Source organism: Microtus pennsylvanicus, chromosome 21 (genome assembly GCF_037038515.1).
Source record: "Microtus pennsylvanicus isolate mMicPen1 chromosome 21, mMicPen1.hap1, whole genome shotgun sequence".
NCBI lineage: Eukaryota > Metazoa > Chordata > Mammalia > Rodentia > Cricetidae > Microtus > Microtus pennsylvanicus.
In genome coordinates, this window is record NC_134599.1 from 26,779,741 (window position 1) to 26,801,211 (window position 21,471).

A 21,471-nucleotide genomic window follows, 5' to 3' on the forward strand; every position below is an offset into this window, starting at 1 on the left:
GCCTTTAATCCCAGGACTCCAGAGACACAAGCAGAGGGATCTTTGTTAGTTCAAGGTTACCCTGGGCTACACAAGATTGAGTCTGTCTAAATGAGAAAAAGAGCTCACACAAAGGTGATCCCAGCACTTGGAATCCCACACCTTTAATCCCAGTACTCAGGAGATAGAAGACAAGAGTGATGCGGCTGAGCAGAGAGAGGAGCTCAGAGCACAGTCTGAGATTTGGTGGAGGCAGATGCAATCTGAAGTAGTCTGAGGAGCAGTACAGTCTGAGGGCAGGATCACCCCTTTGGTCTGAGCACTGGTAGAGGTAAAAGATCTCTAATAGTTGGCACTTTGCTTCTCTGATCTTTCAACTTTCAACCCCTATTATCTGATATCAGTTTTTATTTATTAAGACTAATTAGAATTTGTGCTATATATGTGGTAATATATATGGTATATACATGGTAATATACATGCTTACACACATACACACACACACACATATACATATGGTGGAGAGCTACCAGAGAAGATACCTGACATCTTTAACAACAATTTTGGACTTCCATATGTTCATGCACAAACGTCCACATACCACACGCATGTACACACACCTACATGAATTTGTACAACGCCACACACACACAAACACAAAATGAAAGAAAATAAAGAAGTAAAATATACACAGACAGAAAGGAAAGGAACTTTACCTGTTCTGGACTCATGTATAGAAGAGTTCCTGCTTGCTTTGTTCGATTTCCATCATTTTCCATTTGGCCTGTTACGAGGCCAAAGTCTCCAATCTTTATGTGCTTTTCATCTACTAAAAATATATTACCTGGCTATAGAAAAGATTAATTAATATATGTGATTTGGACCAACTATCACCACAGGCCCCAACAACCTTTTATACTGATTTGTTGACATTTCTCCTTACACGGGCAGCCCAAACTAGGGAATTTAACACTTTGGGATTTTAAAATGCCAACTGAAGAAGAAAAGACTTTGAAATGACAGCGAAGGTGTCTTGGTTCACACCTGCCTCCAAATATCAAAACGGAACAAGTGGAAGATTCACTTTGCAGGGTCCCAGGAGGAGGATCTAATCATGGATTAGAACTTAAAGTCAGTAACAGAAGAGGGTATTTGTGTGCAGTGGACGTGGGGAAACAATGTTCGCAAGCTAAACTGAAGTCACAGCAACAGAGCTTTGCTGTGCCCACAGATGAAACTGCCTACCCTAATACAGCTGCAGCCTAACTCAGAAGCAGAAGACTGAATTTGCGTAAATATCTATGAGACCAGGACAAATATCAGATTGCTTTTTATTTAAAAAAAAAAAAACAAGCCTGGTGTGGTGGCACACGCCTTTAATTCCAGCACTCAACAGCAGAGGCAGGTGGCTAGGTGGCTCTATGTAAGTTTGAGGCCAGCCTGGTCTACAGAGTGAGTTTCAGCACAGTAAAGGGCTATACAGAGAAACCCCGGTTTAAAAAAAAAAAAAACTAAAAAAAGAAAATAATTCTTTAAAAAAAAAAGAACAATGATGTTCTGTCTTATTTAGTCAGTTATACTATGGATAAATGAAATGCGAGGTTATGGAACAGGAAGGAAGTGTGCCAACTTGATCCAGGGAGCAGAGGCTAGGTTCAATGATCTGGCCAGCGCGGACCCCTTTGACACAGAGATGAGATACACAGAAGCAGAGAACACCCTTTCCCTAGAAACCGTATGGCCGTACCGCTGTGGCCTGGAGCTCAAGACTCTAACATAGTAACAAGTCAGCTCTTGGAGACCTCATGTAAGAATGGCTTTTAAAACATCATTCTCTGGGAGAAGGTGCAAGCACATCTTTCTGATCCTTTCTGAGATGGGAGGAAGCAGCATTGAAGTAGAAAAGTCAGAGAGAAGAGGGCAGAAGGACCTCAGATCCGGAAGAACCATGTAAACCTGTGTGTGATTTATACCAAAGTGAGGGATAGTGAATAAAAACAAAAACCAAAACGTTTTTTAGATAGGATCTATGTTTGTAGACCGGGCTAGCCTCAAACTCATAATCCTCCTGCCCCAGGCGCTGAGATGTTGGGATTACTACTATGTGCCATTCATCCTAGTCATTTATCTGTTGGAACATAACATTCCTAAAAATCTTCTAACTTTTAACAACATTTTAGATATTGCTACAGAGAAATATTAGAATGGGAGGACTCAGATATCAAGTTGCTAAGTTCACAAATGCAAGGCAAACAGAACTCAAATGTTTTGACAGCCACGTCATTCTAGCTTGGTTCAGCAAGCAGCTATAAACAGGGCTAGGAACTTTTTTAAATTTATTTATTATGTATACATTGTTTTGTCTGTATAGGTGCCTGCAGGCCAGAAGAGGGCACCAGATCTCATTACAGATGGTTGTGAGCCACCATGTGGTTGCTGGGAATTGAACTCAGGACCTCTGGAAGAGCAGTCAGTACTCTTAACCTCCGAGCCAGCATTCCAGCCCTTCCTAGGAACTTTTTGAATCATTCCTCATTCTGACTGTTTTAGACAGGTGGAGCACCCAGGTAGCCAAGATTCACTTGGATAAGGTTCTTCTGCCTTACAGCAGAAAAGGCAGAGACTTAGTAATCCAGAAAGGTTAAGTAAAGGAATCAGGACCAAAGAGGACAGTCAGAAGCATGCATGTCTGGTGAAGAACATGAACGAAGCTGTCAGGAAGAACTCGCGTGAATTGTGGTAGGGTTGTGGTAAGGAAGGCAATCGCGGGACTCCTTGGTGTCTCTTCTTTCTTGTTGATGGAAAGGGGAAACGGGAAACTCACTGTCAGATCATAAAAGCAAACAGACCAAGAGGGATGGCGAATATTCGAAAGCATGGGGGTTTTCCTAATTATGGGGGAGAAGACTCCAATCAGGGAAACACTAAGGCCAGGCTGTGGACTCCTCAGCTGCATCATGTGCCCTCAGGAACAGCAGCTGAACCACAGTGGAGCAGAGAAGCACAACAGCAGAAGTGGGGTCTGAGCAGCGGGCCATCCCTGGCAACCACCACAGTTAGGGGTCCGAGCAGCGGGCCATCCCTGGCAACCACCACAGTTAGGGGTCCTAGCAGCGGGCCATCCCTGGCAACCACCACAGTTAGGGGTCCTAGCAGCGGGCCATCCCTGGCAACCACCACAGTTAGGGGTCCTAGCAGCGGGCCATCCCTGGCAACCACCACAGTTAGGGGTCCTAGCAGCGGGCCATCCCTGGCAACCACCACAGTTAGGGGTCCGAGCAGCGGGCCATCCCTGGTAACCACCACAGTTAGGGGTCCGAGCAGCGGGCCATCCCTGGCAACCACCACAGTTAGGGGTCCTAGCAGAGGGCCATCCCTGGGAACCACCACAGTTATTTTCAGTCTATGAAAGGGAGCTGCTACTGTTTACACTTAGGCAATGACCATCACACTAAATACAGCCTGGAGGGAACAGGACATCTGATAGGGTCATGTCACAGTGGGTTCCCGGGACCCGGAGATCTGCTGAGCAGTTGTATGGGATGGCATCTGGGGTAAGTTCCAGACCCTGTTTAAGTCCAGCAAGCTAGAGAAATGTTATTGTATCATGACTACCAGCCAAGCACAAATTGAAAACAGATAAAATACACTTTAAAGTCATTAAACTGTGTGTTTATCAACTATCAAAGCACATTTCCCTTACCTTAAGGTCTCTGTGAATCAAAGCTTTTGAATGTATATAATCCACCCCTGTCGTTATTTGTTCAAAAAATTCCAAAAGTAAATCTTTGTCTGTTTTCTTCTTCCCTTCATTTACCATCCAGTTCTCCAGAGTTCCTTTATCGCAGAACTCCATTTGAATGAAAAGGCACCGGGTCTTTGATCTGGACACAAAATTCACCGTGTGTTAAAAGCAGCAATAGAGAAAAATAATTAAAAATTCTAACATCTTATGAAACCCAAACAAAACATGTCTCAGAATGAATACCTTAATATGATAAACATGTAATAAAATAAACCACTTATATACATCATAATTTCTCAAGTATACAGAGCCTCAAAATTTATCTATAAAGTATGAGCCTATATATTCTTTAATGCTGAAGATCTGATCACTTTTGAGAAAAGATATGAGCAGTCCTAATTGCAGAAATCCAGGTTTTCCATTATTATATAAAGCAATTTGGGCCAGCTCAGCCTGTTTGGGTGCTCGGACGGGGTGCTGAGTGATGGAGGAAGGTCATTGGTTAATTAAATAAAGAAACTGCTTGCCCTGATAGGTTAGAACATAGGTGGGTGGGGTAAACAGAACAGAATGCTGGGAGTAAGAGGAAGTGAGCTCAGAGACGCCATGTCCCCTCTCCTGGGCAGACGCGATAGCTCTGCTCTCTGAGGCAGACACGATCAACCTCCGGTCCAGGATGGACGTAGGCTAGAATCTTCCCGGTAAGCGCACCTCGGCGCTACACACTTTATTAGAAATGGGCTAGTCCAGGTGCGAGAGTCAGCCGAAAAGAGGCTAGATATAATGGGCCAAGCAGTGTTTAAAAGAATACAATTTGTGTGGTGTTATTTCGGGGCATAAGCTAGCCAGGCGGCCAGGGTGCTGGGGACACAGCCCCGCCGATCCTATTACTACAGCTGAGGGCAACAGGCGGGTGGGAGTTCCTTTGCTTCAATAGCCTGCCTGCAGCAAGGTAGGCCTTTTGTCAGGGAGGACCCTGGCCAGCACAAGAACTCGATCCTGTTCCATAAAATCCATTGGATAGCATTTGAAGGAAGAGATAGGCAGGCGCCAAGGCAAGAATTCCTCCACCAATCTGAAAAACAACATGAAAACACGAGCCCAGTGATCTTACAACAGAAGGTCTTGAACACCCTAATCCAGAAGAAGGGGAAAAATTGACATTATGAAAGCGATAGAGTCCCTTAAACAGCATGTAAAAAAAAAACGCCCTTATAGAAATGGATGAGAAGTATAACAAAAAGTTTGAAGAAATGAATAAATACGTAAATGATACCCTGGGAAACCAAGAAAAAAAACAATCAAACAGGTAATGGGAACAGTTCAAGAATTGAAAACTGAAATGGAGGCAAGGAAGAAAACACAAATAAAAGACATTGAGCCTATAATTCGCGATCCTAGAGAAGCAAAGTAAGAAGGTGTACCCAAAGAAAAACATATAGTTATCCTCCTGGATATTGGAAGTAGATAAGATTGCTTGGGCAAAAATTGGGAACTGGGGGGTGGGGTGGGATGTTGGAAAAAGGAGATGGGGAGAGAAAAGTGAGAAGGGGAGGATGGGGAGAGCTTGGTGGAATGGGATGGTTGGGATAAAGGAAGGATGGATATGGGAGCAGGGAAGTATATATCTTAATTAAGGGAGCCATTTTAGGGTTGGCAAGACTCTTGACTCTAGAGGGGTTCCCAGGGGTCCAGAGAGATGTCCCCAGCTAGGTCCCTGGGCAGTGAGGGGAGAGAGCCTGAAATGGCCTGATCCTATAGCCATATTAATGAATACCTTGCATATCACCATAGAACCTTCATCTGGCGATGAATGGAGATAGAGACAGAGACCCACATTGGAGCACTGGACTGAGCTCCCAAAGTCCAAATGAGGAGCAGAAGGAGGGAGAACATGAGCAAAGAAGTCAGGACCACGAGGGGTGCACCCACCCACTGAGACAGTGGGGCTGAGCTCACCAAGGCCAGCTGGACTGGGACTGAAAAAGCATGGGATAAAACCGGACTCTCTGAACATGGTGGACAATGAGGGCTGCTGAGAAGCCAAGGACAATGGCACTAGGTTTTGATCCTACTGCATATACCGGCTTTGTGGGAACCTAGCCAGTTTGGATGCTCACCTTCCTAGACCTGGATGGAGGGGGGAGGACCTTGGACTTCCCACAGGGCAGGGAACACTGACTGCTCTTCAGACTGGAGAGGGAAGGGGAGGGGAGTGGGGAGGGAGTGGGGGGAGGGGGAGGGAAAAGGGAGGCGGGGAGGAGGTGGAAATTTTTAATAAAAAAAATTTCACGGCATTTTATTAGTTTGTACAATTTCCATGACTTTCTCCATCATGTAAAATTGTTGAATATATAAACAAATTATACTATTAATAAAAGAAACAAGTGAGGACAAAAAGCAATTTGGAAGCATTTTAAGTCATCTTCAGTTAATTGAACATCTCTTTTACAAAGGGCACAGGACGGGCACCTTAAAGATGAGAAAGTGAGTCAGGTACTATCCTTATCATCATGGGACAGAGTCCCAAACAAGAAGTTAAAAAAATCCCAAGGGGCGGAGACCGGCGCGGTGGCGGCAGACGCAGGCGGCGCGGACCGGCGCACAATATCGAGAGCAGATTGCCCCACTACAATTAAATCAAAGAGGTAGGCCTTTTGTTGGCGAGGCCCTGGCAAACTGGCAGCCTGGTCCTGTTCCTGAAGACCCTTCTGAGGGGTGAGAAGGATCTTGGCCCCCGGCAGGAGCCAGGAAACAGAGCGAGGGCATTTTGTAAGAGGAGCCCCTGGCCAGCAGGGAAACCTGATCCAGTTTTAAAAGACTCATTAGATAGCATCGATAGGAGGAGATGGGCAGGTGCCAAGGCAAGAATTCACCCAATAATCTCAAAAACAACATGAAAACACCAGAACCCAATGATCTTACAACTGAAGGACTTGAACACCCTAACACAGAAGAAGTGGAAAAAAATTGACTTTATGAAAGCAATAGAGTCCCTTAAACAACATGTGAAAAATGCCCTTATAGAAATGGATGGGAAGCATAACAAAAAGTTTGAAGAAATGAATAAATATGTACATGATACCCTGGGAAACCAAGAAAAAAACGATCAAACAGGTAATGGAAATAGTTCAAGAATTGAAAACTGAAATGGAAGCAAGGAAGAAAACACAAACCGAGGACCAGCTGGATATGGAAAATCTAGGTCAATGAGCAGAGTCTACAGAAACAAGCATAATCAATAGAATACAAGAGATAGAAGAAAGAATCTCAGATTCTGAGGACACCATAGAGAAAATAAACGTACTGATCAAAGAAAACAGCAAAGCCAACAAATTCTCATCACAAAACATTCAGGAAATATGGGTCACAATAAAAAGACCAAACCTAAGAATAATAGGAATAGAAGAAGGAGAAGAGTCACAGCTCAAAGGCCCAGAAAGTATTTTTTACAAAATTATGGAAGAAAACTTTCCCAGCATAAAGAAAGATATTCCTTTGAATATTCAAGAAGCATACAAAACACCAAACAGACTGGATCAAAGAAAAACATCCCCTCACCATATAATAATCAAAACACAAAATATACAGGTTAAAGAAAGAATATTAAGAGCTGCAAAGGAAAAAGGCCAAGTAACTTATAAAGGTAAACCCATCAGACTTACACCTAACTTCTATGGAAACCATGAAAGCCAGAAGGTCCTGGATAGAGGTATTGCAGAAACTAAGAGACCATGGATGCAAACCCAAACTACTATACCCAGCCAAGCTATTGTTCACTATCAATGGAGAAAACAAGACATTTCAGGATAAGAACAAATTTAAACAATATGTAGAAACAAATCCAGCCATACAGAAAGTAATAGAAGGAAAATCGCAACCCAAGGAATCCAACATTGCCAACACTGTCTACAATAACTCAGGCATCTAGCGACCCTTCACCAGCACAACTCAAAGAAGGGAGACACACAAACTCTACTACCAAAAACAATAAGAATAACTGGAGTAAACAACCACTGGTCATCAATATCACTTAATATTAATGGTCTCAATTCACCTATAAAAAGGCACAGGCTAAGAGATTGGATAAGAAAACAGGATCCAACATTTTGCTGCTTGCAAGAAACACATCTCAACCACAAAGACAGGCATCTACTCAGAGTAAAGGGTTGGGAAAAGGTGTTTCAAGCAAATGGTCCTAAGAAAAAAGCAGGTGTGGCCATACTAATTTCTAACAAAACTGACTTCAAACTAAAATCAATCAGAAGAGATCGAGATGGACACTTTATACTCATAACAGAAACATTTCATCAGGATGACGTCTCAATCCTGAATATCTACGCCAGTCAGATAGAACCTTCATCCGGTGATGGATAGAGACGGAGACCTCAGCACTGGACTGAGCTCTCAAGGTCCAGTTGAAGAACTGAAGGAGGGAGAATATGAGCAAGGAAGTCATGACCATGAGGGGTTCCCCAAATGAGACAGTGTGCCTAAGCTAATGGGAGCTCACCAACTCTAGCTGGACTGGTAATGAATGTGATCAAACTGGTCCCTCTGAATGTGGTTGACAGTTGGGGCAGATTGAGAGGTCAATGACAATGGCACTGGGATTTGTGTCTACTTCATGTTCTGGCTTTTTGGGATCCTATTCTATTTGGATGCACACCTTACTCAGTCTGGATTTAGTGGGGAGAGCCTTGGCTTCCTGCAGGGCAGGCAGGGTGCATTGTCCTCTCTTAGGACTGGAGTGGTGGGGGGAAAGAGTGGGCAGGGAACAGGAGGGAAACGGGACGAGGGGAGAAAGTGGGAATTTTAATTGGTATTATTTTTTTTAAATATTTATTTATTTATTATATATACAATATTCTGTCTGTGTGTATGCCTGCAGGCCAGAAGAGGGCACCAGACCCCATTACAGATGGTTGTGAGCCACCATGTGGTTGCTGGGAATTGAACTCAGGACCTTTGGAAGAGGAGGCAATGCTCTTAACCTCTGAGCCATCTCTCCAGCCCCTTAATTGGTATTATTTTTAAAGTAAAAAAGAAAAAGAAAAAAAGGGGGCTGAGACAAAACAAAGCACTAGGGATGGCAGCGGGGCATTTCCTGCCATAGCTCACGGTGACTCTACCACAGTGCTACAGCTGCATTCCAGAGGTGCACTGCCAGGAGCCTCTGAGAAGAGAGACGGGCAAGTTTCAGCAGCAGAAGAGAAGGCCTTTAGATTCAGCATCTACACATTAAGTCTGTCTTAACTCTGACAAACCGTGTATGACCTGCACTGGTTCTATGGAGAACAGTGGGGTCATGAATGCTGGACATGGGATTTTTAAAATAACTAAGGAAATTTTAAAGGTTTCTTTTTAAGATTTATTTTCAAATTACATGTCTGTGTCTCTGTGTGGGTATGTGTACATGAATGCAGATGCCAACAGAAACCAGACGATACCCTAGAATTGGAACTACAGGTGGCCGTGAGCCACCTGACATAGTTGCTTGACCCTCTGCAAGAGTGATTCATGCTCTTGACCACTAATCTCCCCATCCCATTAAAAATATTTATTAAAGCAACTTTGAGCTAAGCATACTGGAATGTGCCTGTGCCTGGGATATCACATCGGTTGGGGGCTGAGGCAGGCAGACCTCCCTGAGGTTAGTCTGTGCCATGTAGTGAGTCTAAAACAAAGTATTTAAAACAAGTTCAGAAGATAGAGAGGAACAGGGAGGGCAAGGTCATTCGTTGTCGCCTTGCCTGAAGAACAAAAGAACATAGTGTCTTTCAGGGGTTGCTCTGATTATTACATGTGAAGACCAATTAAATGTGACCATTAAATGTGATGGCCCTCACAAAATAATGACAAGGGCCTTCCATCCCATTGCAGCTGCGAGAATCTCATCTTACCGACTAGAATCGCTATCCTCGCTCTGCTCGGGATCATAGTCCTCTCCCGGCCAACAAGTATGGTATTGAACAATGTTGACGTGATTGAGTGTTGCCAGCGCTGTTACTTCACGTTCAGCTTTCCTAGTTAAAAGCACCCAGAAAACAAATGAGTTATTGCCTATTGTTGATAATTACGGAACTTCTAAGGTAACAAGATGCAACCTCTGTTCAATAGTCACAATGGCTCCCACACCAAGTTTTAGCAGGATAGCCAGAATCAAGAGGGAACAAAAGAGATTGAGGTCATAGAAGCACGGTTGTTCTCATTCTCAACATAGAAGAAAGGACAGTGGCTTAAATGACAGACATCTAAAATTTAAACATCATTTGTATCTTATCTTAAGTGTCTGTAACACAATTTTCAGTAGCTATATCATATCTGATATTCTGTGTAGATGTGGCCCAAAATCTTGGAATTTTACAAGCGAATCTCATTTGGGCAACAAAGGCAGGTAACCCAGGCAGCAAGCAGAACCCAACTTAGAACTTTCAATGTATGACAAAAATACAGGGCTTGGGCTCAAGAACTAAGACACTGTAACAGTTTCTTGAAATTACCCTGCATTGAATGGTTTTATGTCAACTTGACACAAGCTGGAGACATCAGAGAACAGAGAATCTCAAAATGGGAAAAATTGAGAAAACAACCTTAAACCAAATAAGTCAACAGTTTCAGCGTCCAGGACTGTCTCAACATGAGGCAATCATATATATATTTGGTTTTTTGAGACAGGGTTTCTTTGTAGCTTTTGGATCCTGTCCTGGAACTAGCTCTTGTAGACCAGGCTGGCCTCGAACTCACAGAGATCAGCCTGCCTCTGCCTCCAGAGTGCTGGGATTAAAGGCGTGCACCACCGCAGCCCGGCTAGCGGCAATCATATTTTTAAACTAAAAGAAATACCCACTGTAAGGTAAGGCCATTTCAGAAAAGCCAAACTCCTGTGGGCATAATGAAAAGTTAAAGAGGAGAAGAAACAAGTAAGTAGGTAATGAAGGACAGATATATAAAGAATGGTGAGGGTCAACACACTGTTCACAAAAGCCAGACATGTACTTACTCTGTGTTATATTTAACACGCTTTATAGCATAAGTCTTCCCATCAATTTTGTGCTTTGCTTTGAAAACTTGGCCAAATCCACCTGAGCCAATTTCTTCTATGTCTTCAAAATCCTTCTGAAACCTAGTCAAGATTGATATTGCTGTCATTGCTGAGGTTTAATAAGGTGAAAATGATTCTTTCTTACTTGTCTTTAATAACATTTGGTAGAGCTCCTGAGTCACAAAACAATGTCTTCCTCGTTCTCCTTCTCCTCTCTTTTTTGATGGAGAAGTCAATAAAACAGATCACCCCCTCTGGCTGTACACAGGACACACTGAAGTATCCTTTTCATTGAGTACAAAGAAGATGAGAAATTTCCCCCTACCCCCATGTATTAAATCTAGAAAGAATCACTCAGTTGTGTGCCACAGGTACCATAGGGAAAGCAGAAGTCCTGAGCCTTCCTTGGGCCAGAACAACCTGCTTCTTCCCCTCCTTGTGTCCCACATCCAATCATTGAGCCCTGCTCCTCCTTCTAGCCCATAGCACTACCATCTGCCCACTCTTCTCCACTTCCAGCATCTTCACCCAGGCTCGGTCCTCAGGCTCCTGCAGTGGGGGCCTGCTGACTGATACCCCACTTCTCTTGCCCTCCTTTAGCTATGAAAACTCGGTCTGATCAGTTCTCCGTGTCACCTGTACCTCCTCTGGCTTTGCATTTGGCAAAGAATAGGAAAACTTTAAAAGGCCCACAAGGTGCCATGCAACGCTGTCCCCACTTCTCTTCCAACCTCATCCCATGGCGCTGTGTCCTTGTTCATTACACGTCACGCACGTGCTTTCTCCACAGATGGCTGACCTCAGGACTTAGTTTCCATTTTTTTAAATTATATTTATTTATTTATTATGTATACAATATTCTGTCGGTGTGTATGCTCACAAGCCAGAAGAGGGCACCAGACCTCATTACAGATGGTTGTGAGCCACCATGTGGTCACTGGGAATTGAACTTAGGACCTTTGGAAGAGCAGGCAATGCTCTTAACCACTGAGCCATCTCTCCAGCCCCTCCATTTTTTTTTATCATACTACTGTTCTTCCTTAACTCTGGTCTGATTTTGTAATTATAATTGTATGAGCCGGGCGGTGGTGGCACACGCCTTTAATCCCAGCACTCGGGAGGCAGAAGCAGGAGGATCTCTGTGAGTTCGAGACCAGCCTGGTCTACAAGAGCTAGTTCCAGGACAGGCTCCAAAACCACAGAGAAACCCTGTCTCGAAAAACCACGAAAAAAAAAATTGTATGAAGGCCATATAAATATGTAAATACAGATCATGTAACTACAAAAACTGGTGTATGCGCGCGCGTGCGTGCGTGCGTGCGTGTGTGTGTGTGTGTGTGTGTGTGTGTGTGTTTGTGAGCCAGAGATTTATGGTTGCGGTCTTCCTCAGTGACTCTACCTTTGTTCTTTATTTTGCTTTCTTCTGTGAGACAGGGTCCTCGTGTAGCCCTGGCTGTCCTGTAACTCATGCTGTAGACCAGGCTGGCCTCAAATCCACAGACATACTCCTGTCTCTGCGTCCTGAATACTAGAATAAAGGCATGGACCACCACATCCACCTTACACTTTATTTTTATTAACAAACAGACTTTTTATTTCCTTATTTTTCTCATTTCTACATTCATTTATAGAAGAGAACGGTTTAACATAGCCCAACACAATATTCTTTTTTTTTTGGTTTTTCGAGACAGGGTTTCTCTGTGGTTTTGTAGCCTGTCCTGGAACTAGCTCTGTAGACCAGGCTGGCCTCGAACTCACAGAGATCCGCCTGCCTCTGCCTCCCGAGTGCTGGGATTAAAGGCGTGCGCCACCACCGCCCGGCTTCACAATATTCTTGATTTTTCTAATGTTTCATTTTTTTTAATGATACAAGGATTCTCTGTATAGCCCTGGCTGTCCTAGAATTCACACTTACAGAAATACGCCTACCTCAGCCTCCTAAGTGTTGGTATTACAGGAATGCATTCTTGGTTTCTCTTCATATTGAATCCTAACCCCAAATTCCAAATCAGCATCATTTTTTTAATTTTAATGATTTTTATTGAGCTCTACATTTCCCCTGCTCCTCTCCCTACCCTCCCTATGTCTCCCCCTCCCATTCAAGTCTTTCCTAAGGTCCACATGCTCTCAAATTACACAGAAGATCTTGTCTTTTTCTACTTTCCATGTAAATTAGATCCATGTATGTTTCTCTTAGACACCTCACTGGTGTCTAAGTCTCTGGGATTGTGATTTGTGGGCTAGTTTTCTTTGCTTTATGTTTAAAAAACACTCATGAGTTAGTACATGTGATAATTGTCTTTTTGTGTCTGTGTTACCTCACTCAAAATGATGTTTTCTAGCTCCATCCATTTGCCTGCAAAATCTAAGGTGTCGTTATTTTTTCTGCTGTGTAGTATTCCATTGTGTAAATGGACCACATTTTCCTTTATCCATTCTTCAGTTGAGGGGCATTTAGGTTGTTTCCAGGTTCTGGTTATGACAAACAATGCTGCTATGAACATAGTTGAGCACATGTCCTTGTGGAACGACCGAGCATCCTTTGGATATATACCCAAAAGTGGTATTTCTGGGTTGTGAGAAATGTTTATTTACTAAGAAATTGCCACACTGACATCCAAAAGGACTGTACCAGCCTGTATTCCCACCAGCAATGCAGAAGTGTTTCCTTTTCCCCACGACCTCTCCAGCATAAGCTGTCATCAGAGTTTTTGATCTTGGCCATTCTTACAGGTATAAGATGAAATCTCAGAGTTGTTTTGTTTTGCATTTCTCTGATGACTAAGGATGTTGAACATTTCCTTAAGTGTCTTTCAGCCATTTTAGATTCCTCTGTTGAGAGTTCTCTGTTTAGGTCAGTACTCCTTTTTTTCTTTTTCTTTTTCTTTTTTTTTTTTTTGATTATGTGTTCTTTTGATGGCCAATTTCTTGAGTTCTTTGTATATTTTGGAGATCAGACCTCTGTCTGATGTGGGGTTAGTGAAGATTTTTACCCATTCTGTAAGCTGTTGTTTTATCTTGTTGACCATGTCCTTTGCTTTCCAGAAGCTTTTCAGTTTCAGGAAGTCCCATTTATTAATTGTTTCTCTTGGTGTCTGTGGTGCTGGGGTTATACTTAGGAACTGGTCTCCTGTGCCAATGCGTTCAAGTGTACTTCCCACTTTCTCTTCTATGAGGTTCAGTGTAGCTGGCTTTATGTTGAGGTCTTTGATCCATTTGGACTTGAGTTTTCTGCATGGTGATAGACATGGGTCTATTTTCTTACTTCTACATGTTGATATCCAGTTATGCCAGCACCATTTGTTAAATATGCTTTCTTTTTTTCCATTTGATATTTTTCGCTTCTTTATCAAATATCAGGTGTTTGAAGATGTGTGGATTGATATCCGGGTCTTCTATTCGGTTCCATTGGTCCTCCTGTCTGTTCTTATACCAATACCAGGCTGTTTTCAGTACTGTAGTTCTGTAATAGAGTTTGAAGTCAAGGATTGTGATGCCTCCAGATGTTCTCTTATTGTACAGGATTGTTTTGGCTATCTTGGGTTTTATGCTTTTCCACATGAAGTTGAGTACCGTTCTTTTGAGGTCTTTGAAGAATTTTGCTGGGATTTTGATGGGCATTGCATTGAATTTGTAGATTGTTTTTGGTAAGATTGCCATTTTTTACTATGTTAATTCTGCCTATCCAAGAGCATGGGAGATCTTTCTACTTTCTGGTGTCTTCTTCAATTTCTTTCTTCAAAGATTCAAAGTTCTTGTGATACAAGTCTTCCACTTGTTTGGTTAAAGTTATTCTGAGATATTTTATGCTATTTGTGGCTATTGTGAAGGGTGATGTTTCTCTGATTTCTTTCTCAGCCCATTTATCATCTGTGTAGAGGAGGGTTACTGATTTTTTTCAGTTAATCTTGTATACTGCCACATTACTGAAAGTGCTTATGAGTTGTAAAAGTTCCTTGATAGATTTGTTGGGGGTTGATTATTTAAACTATCACATCATGAGCAAACAGTGAGAGTTTCACTTCTTCTTTTCCGATTTGTATCCCCTTGATCTCCTTTTGGTGTCTTATTGCTCTAGCTAGGACCTCAAGAACTATATTGAATAGATATGGAGAGAGTGGACAACCTAGTCTTGTTCCTGATTTCAGTGGGATAGCTGGGAGTTTCTCTCCATTTAGTTTGTTGTTGGCTGTTGGCTTGCTGTATATTACCTTTATTATGTTTGGGTATGTTCCTTGTATCCCTGCTCTCTCCAAGACCTTTATCACGAAGGGACGTTCAATTTTGTAGAAAGCTTTTTCAACATCTAATGAGATAATCATGTGGTTTTTATTTTTTAATTTGTTTATATGGTGGATTTCGTTCACAGATATGTTGAACCATCCCTGCATCTGTGGGATGAAGCTGACTTGATCATGGTGGATGATGGTTCTGATGTGTTCTTGGATTCGATTTGCCAGTATTTTATTTAGGATTTTTGCATCAATGTTCAAGAGTGAGATTGGTCTGTAATTCTCTTTCTTAGTAATGTCTTTCTGTGATTTGAGTATCAGGATAATTGTAGCCTCATAAAAAGAGTTTGGCAATGTTCCTTCTGTTTCTATTGTGTGAAACAATTTAAGGAGTATTGCTATTAGTTCTTCTTTGAAAACCATGTAGAATTCTTATCTGAAACCATCTGGTCCTGGCTTTTTTTTTCTTTTCTTTTTTTTTTTTTTTTTGGTTGACAGACTTTTGATGACTGTTTCTACTTCTTCAGCAGTTATATGTCTGTTTAATTTGATTATCTGGTCTTGATTTAATTTTGGTAAGTGATATTTATCCAGAAAGTTCTCCATTTCCTTTAAGTTTTCCAATTTTCTGGAGTACAGGTTTTTGAAATATGACTTGATGATTCTCTGTTATTTCCTCTTCCTCTGTTGTTATGTCCCCTTTTTCATTTCTGATTTTGTTAATCTGGATATTCTCTCTCTGTCTTTTGGTTAGTTTGGATAAAAAGTTTTGTCTATTTTGTTAATTTTTTTCAAAGAACCAACTCTTTGTTTCATTGATTCTTTCTATTGTTTTCTTTTTTCTATTTTGCTGATTTCAGCTCTCAATTTTATTATTTCCTGCTCTCTAGGTCTCTTGGGTGAGTTTGCTTCTTTTTGTTCTAAAGTTTTCAAATGTTCTGTTAATTCACTAGTGTGGGATTTTCCCAGCTTCTTTATGTAGGCATTTAGTGCTATGAACTTTCCTCTTAACACTGCTTTCATTATGTTCCATAAATTTGGGTATGTTATGTGATCATTTTAATTGAATTTTAGGAAGTCTTTAATTTCTCCCTTTATTTGTTTCTTGACCCATTGATGATCCAGGTGAGCATTGTTTAATTTCCATGTGTTTGTGGGCTTTCTGGAATTAGTATTGCTGTTGAATTCTAGTTTTAAACCATGGTAAGATACATAGGGTTATTCCAATTTTTTTTGTATTTGTTGAGGTTTGTTTTGTTACCTAGTATGTAGTCAGTTTTTGAGAAGGTTCCATGAGGTGTTGAGAAGAAGGTATATTCTTTTATGTTTGGATGAAATATTCTAATGATGTCAAGTCCATTTGAGTCACAACATCTGTTAGTTCCCTTATTTCTCTCTTCATTTTTTGTCTGACTTGACCTGTCCAGTGGTGAGAGGGATCTTGAAGTTTCCCACTATTAGTATATGGGATTTAATATATGATTTAAGCTTTAGAAGTGTTTCTTTTATATATGAGGGTACCCTTGTATATGGAGCATAGATGTCAGTATTGAGATTTCCTCTTGATGAATTTTTCCTGTGACTAATATGAAATGTCCTTCTTTGTCTCTTTTGATTGATTTTAGTTTGAAGTCTATTTTATTAGATATTAGGATAGCTACACCAGCTTGTTTCTTAGGTCCATTTGATTGGAAAGTATTTTCCCAACCTTGTACTCTGAGGCAATGTCTATCTTTGAGGTAGAGGTATGCTTCTTGTATGTAGAAGAAGAATCGATTCTCTTTTCATATACAATCTGTTAGTCTGTGTCTTTTTATAGGTGAGTTGAGTCCATTTGTATTGAGGGATATTAATGATAAAGCTATCTCCTGTTAATTTAGTTTTTGTTGTTGGTGATGTTAGCTTGTGTGTTTTTCTAATTGTGTCTGTTTTTGTGGATGTAGCCACCTTCCTTGTGTTGGAATTTTCCTTCTAGTATTCTGTACAGGGCTGGGCTTGTGGCTAGGGATTGGTGAAATCTGGTTTTGTCATGGAATATCTTGTTTTGTCCTTCTATGGTGATTGAAAGTTTTGCTGGGTATAGTAGGCTGGGCTGACATCCATGGTCTCTGAACGTCTGCAAAATGCTTGACAACGACCTTCTGGCTGTCATTGTCTCCAATGAGAAGTCAGGTGTAATTCTTACAGGTCTGCCTTTGTATGGTGCTTGGCCTTTGTCCTTTGCAGCTCTTAATATTTTTTCTTTATTCTGTATGTTTAGTGGGGCTGTCTGTGATTTTGGTGATCAATATTCTAGGTGCCAGTGGATCCAAGGCTCAGATGGTTGTTCCTTGTGGTACAGTCAGTGCTATGGTTCCAGTTACCCCGTTGGTCACTCTGTGTTTCTGGAGGGTACTCAGTGCTTCTGGGCTGTGCTCTGCTCCTGTGGAGTTTGCTGTCAGCTCAGACCTGTTTCTGCAAATGCCCCTGGTCTGGATCTGCTCCTGTTTCCATGGAGCTCACTTTCTCAGCCCACTCCAGCTTAGGTAGCTGGCTAAGTCCCGCCTCTATGGAGCTTGCCACCTCATGCCTGCTCTGGCCTACGTTGCTGGTCTGCTTCTGCTTCTGAAAATGACCCTTGTCCGATTCCACTCCTGCTCTTGTGGAGTTCACAGTTGCAGGCCCGCTCAGGCCCAGGTCACTTTCTCAGTCCTTCTCTTTTGGAGTTCTCTGCCTTAAACCAGCTCTAGCCTAGTCACTGGCTCAGTCCTGCTCGTGTGGAGTTCATTGCCTCAGGCCTGCTCTACACTTCATTTTTTGAGACAGGATCTTTCTTTCATTGATCTCGGAGCTCACTGATGGCTATTCTGGCTGCAAGGGGCTGCGTGTCTCCAATACTTCTTCCAATCCTGCTGCTGTCTGGTTCACAAATGTGTGTATTGCTACACCTGTTCCTTTTTTTTTTTTGAGTTTATTGTAATGTGCATGGGTGAGTGTGTCAGATCCTCGAGAACTAGAGTTACAGACAGTTGTGAGCTGCCATGTGAGTGCTGGGAATTGAACCTGGGTCCTCTGAAAGGGCAGTCTGTGCTCTTAAGCAGCCCCCTACTCCTCTCTTTTTTTATAGGGGTACTTGATACTCACAGTTTGCACAGCTGAGCCATATCCTCAGATCCATTTCCTTAATGACAGTCACTACCTCGAACTTTTTGAGAGTGAGAATTCTACTCTATTTGTGGTCACCATAAGCCTAGTGCCCAAAACAGTAGTAGGTATATATTAGGTGCTTAAAAGTACTCATTGGTCCTTTTGAAAACTTGTATTCAGTGTCCTGCTGATTCAAACAGGCTCCTTCATCTTAGGTATTTAATTAACTGAAATATCATCTAGAGAAGATGAACCCCAGCCTTTCTCGTCTAGAGAAATCTTGTGTGGAGCTGGAAAACAGGTCCAAGTGGATCGGTTTCAACTCTCACGAGAGTCTCTCTCCTTCCTCTACCCCTTCCTTCCCTCCTTTCCTTTCTCTATTCTTTCCCATCTAAATCATGGATATAAAGGATTGTTTGCTTTCAGTTTTACCAGATTCCATGGATTGCTTGGGTGGAAATATAACTTAGAACTAACCTTGAAGAATCTCTGTTTCACAATCACACTTATCATTAGACGAACTCCCCTTACCTGCTCTCCACGGTATATTTATTACTTAGCGCATCATTAGGTGACAGTATCCTAAAGATGAGACAAAATACAGAACTCAGACAAACCTAGAACCTAGATAACTTTAGAACAGACTTTATGCCATGCACTGGACGTTATATAGTTTGCTTCAGGGTGACAGGAAATGGTATCAACTTCAGAAAAACACCTCTTGTTGGTTCTCTTCTGAGGATCCTGTTTCATCCCTTTCCTGCTTCCCATTTTCACCCAAACATACTCACCAATGACCTCCTATCTCCTTTTTCTCCAGAATCAGAACATCCTTAGGAATGAGGTCCCCTGGGTCACTCCCCCTGGCCCTCATTCCCTGATGGTGAAAGCCAACCGCAGCAGGATGCTCAAACATCACCTCAAACCAGACACAGCAATACTGCTACCCTCGAGTCCTGACTGAGGTGGTCTGTTGTCCTCCTCCTGGCCCCCGTCCCCCACCCGGCTACTCTCTTCCCTCAGCCATGTCTACCCTGCCTTCCCAAACCCTCTCAGAAATCCTCATCTCCCCTCCTCACTGCCACAGGCACCAGAGCTGCCGGCCTGACGTGTGGCAAGTTCCTTTTTCTCCACCTGTCCACCTCAGGAGTTGTAGCTGTTCAATATACTGCTCAGAAAATACTGGCAGCCCCTTGTGTGTCCTGCCTTCTTTTCTGACTGTATCCCTTTACTCTTCAGTTTTCTATAACTTATATAAAGTTTGGTCTTTAAAAAAATAGCAAGTTATTACACTATCTTTACCCTCTCCATCTATAACTATACATATCTCCTTCCCTTAAAAACACTTCCAAGCCCAAATCTTCAAAAGTGTTTTACAAAATAACACTCTAAACTACTGTCTCTAGCTGCATCACCATAGGGCTCTATATCTTACAGTACACCATGTGAAGGTGTGTGCGTGCACAGGGCATGCGTGTGTGTGTGTGTGTGTGTGTGTGTGTGTGTGTGTGTTTTTCTCTGTGGTTAAATTGGTTTCTAGTTCTCAAACTTTCCACTGCTTCTGATACATCTGTCGAATAAACAGAATAAACAGAATAAACAGAATAATAATATTCGCCAATACAACAGACCCTCGGTGAAACCGAGGGACAGAGTCTGAAACTGAACCCTTGTCCAAACTATGTTCAGAGCACAATGATACTCACATTTCTGACTTCCTCTTATCTTCTTTGAAACTGTTCTGCAACACAGGAAAAGGGAAGGCGTTTCAGATGAGGAGGAGAGGAAGTATCTCAGTTCTGGGGCTGACTCTAGGGCCAGGTTCCTTAGTCTGTAATGTCACCAGCTTCATGGATCTTTGCAGTCTCCCTGATTTTTCTACCAGTGACTATTGTAAGACCAGAATACGGCCAACCAAACAGCTGTGCAATGGTATCAAATGGCTGTTTTGAATTGTATTTTCCCCATCTTCAGAGGAATAAGGCATCTTTTTACATTGGCTACCGACTTTGCTGTTGCAAATCCCTTCAGACAGTGTCCATTCTACTGAATCCATTGTCTTTCTCTTACACATTTGTAGTTCTTTATAAGCAGATTGCTTTTATAACAATTAAACCTGATTTTTAAGTTCAGTTTTGATTTCTTTTTCTAAGTAGAAATGGAACTGCGCCAAATATTAATTAATCAGTTGGGTGGACAATTAATAAACAAGATAATAGAAATGTTCAAAAGGACAAGGGTAAGGGTTGGGAGGTAGTTCAGTGGTGGGGTTTGTCTAGAATGCCTGAAGATGGAATTTGATTCCCAACATAGGGAGGGAGAAATGGAGGGGGGACAGGAAGGAAGGAAGGAAGGAAGGAAGGAAGGAAGGAAGGAAGGAAGGAAGGAAGGAAAGTTGGTCGGTCTACAAAGTAGGTGGAGAAGAATGGGAGAGAAGTGTGGAATTCTGTATGTGAAGAGTGGAAGTTAATGTGAACGATGGTTAAAGAAAAAAGAAAGAAAGAAACAAAGACTGTCAATATCATACTTTAGTGAGGACACATAAAATTAAAATGTAAAACTCATTTTTACATTGACATAAAATTAAAATGTAAAAGTTATTTTAAGTGAAAACAAAAAACTAAATTTGGAGCATCGAGATGAGTACCATACCACGAGAGGGGATTCGAAAGAAGAGCTGGCCCGGTAGTTTTTTGATGCTGAGAAATCACTTTCAGGTGCTGATGGAGAAGCACTAGAAGAAAAGCAAAACTTTTATGAATTCAGTCTTGTTTATTAAAGGTTTACCTTTATTTATGTGTTTATGGGCATGTATGTTTGTGTGAGTGAGTGAGTGTGTGTGTGTGTCTGTGTGTGTGTGTGTGTGTGTGTGTGTGTGTCTGTGTGGCCCAGGAGGCCAGAAGAGGGTAATGGATCCCATGGAGCTGGAGTTACAGGTGGTTGTGACCCACTTGGTGAGAGTTCTGGAACCAAATTTGGGGGAAGGGAGGTGATGGGGATTGGGCCCACAGCCTCAAGCATGCCCCTCCCTCAGCCCATTCACCACACTGGCTACCCAGACTCACGAATTGCTTGACATAGATGAGTTGCTGGAGAGGCCACTGGATGAAGATGTGGTGGATCCAGAGGATGTTCTGTCAGCTCTCTGAAGAGAAGAGGCAGCCTTAGCAGGCTTTTAGGCAGCTAACTTTCTTCTCTACGGTGGCTCATCCCCGGACATATGCTACTGCCCATATTTGTCCCACAGCCACCCAGTCCACAATCACAAACAATGAATGGCATAATCAACACATTTTCATGAATGTTTGAGCTAAGTTTTAAAAGCAACCCTGCATTCCCATAGG

General features: G+C 42.2%; 1 protein-coding gene across 2 annotated transcripts in view; it reads right to left on the minus strand.

Moving 5' to 3' along the window:
- LOC142839545 (interferon-induced, double-stranded RNA-activated protein kinase-like) overlaps positions 1-21,471 on the minus strand; it is a 39,609-nt gene that overhangs the window by 6,456 nt on the left and 11,682 nt on the right. The window contains exons 6-13 of one of the 2 annotated variants that reach the window (XM_075955771.1): positions 21,193-21,272; positions 20,780-20,861; positions 19,834-19,868; positions 18,659-18,709; positions 10,728-10,850; positions 9,628-9,750; positions 3,683-3,863; positions 696-827 (exon numbers count right to left, since the gene is read on the minus strand). In XM_075955771.1, coding sequence (XP_075811886.1) covers positions 696-827; positions 3,683-3,863; positions 9,628-9,750; positions 10,728-10,850; positions 18,659-18,709; positions 19,834-19,868; positions 20,780-20,861; positions 21,193-21,272 — 807 coding nt within the window. The remainder of the gene's footprint in view (positions 1-695; positions 828-3,682; positions 3,864-9,627; positions 9,751-10,727; positions 10,851-18,658; positions 18,710-19,833; positions 19,869-20,779; positions 20,862-21,192; positions 21,273-21,471) is intronic. The other variant, XM_075955772.1, reaches the window with a different exon arrangement.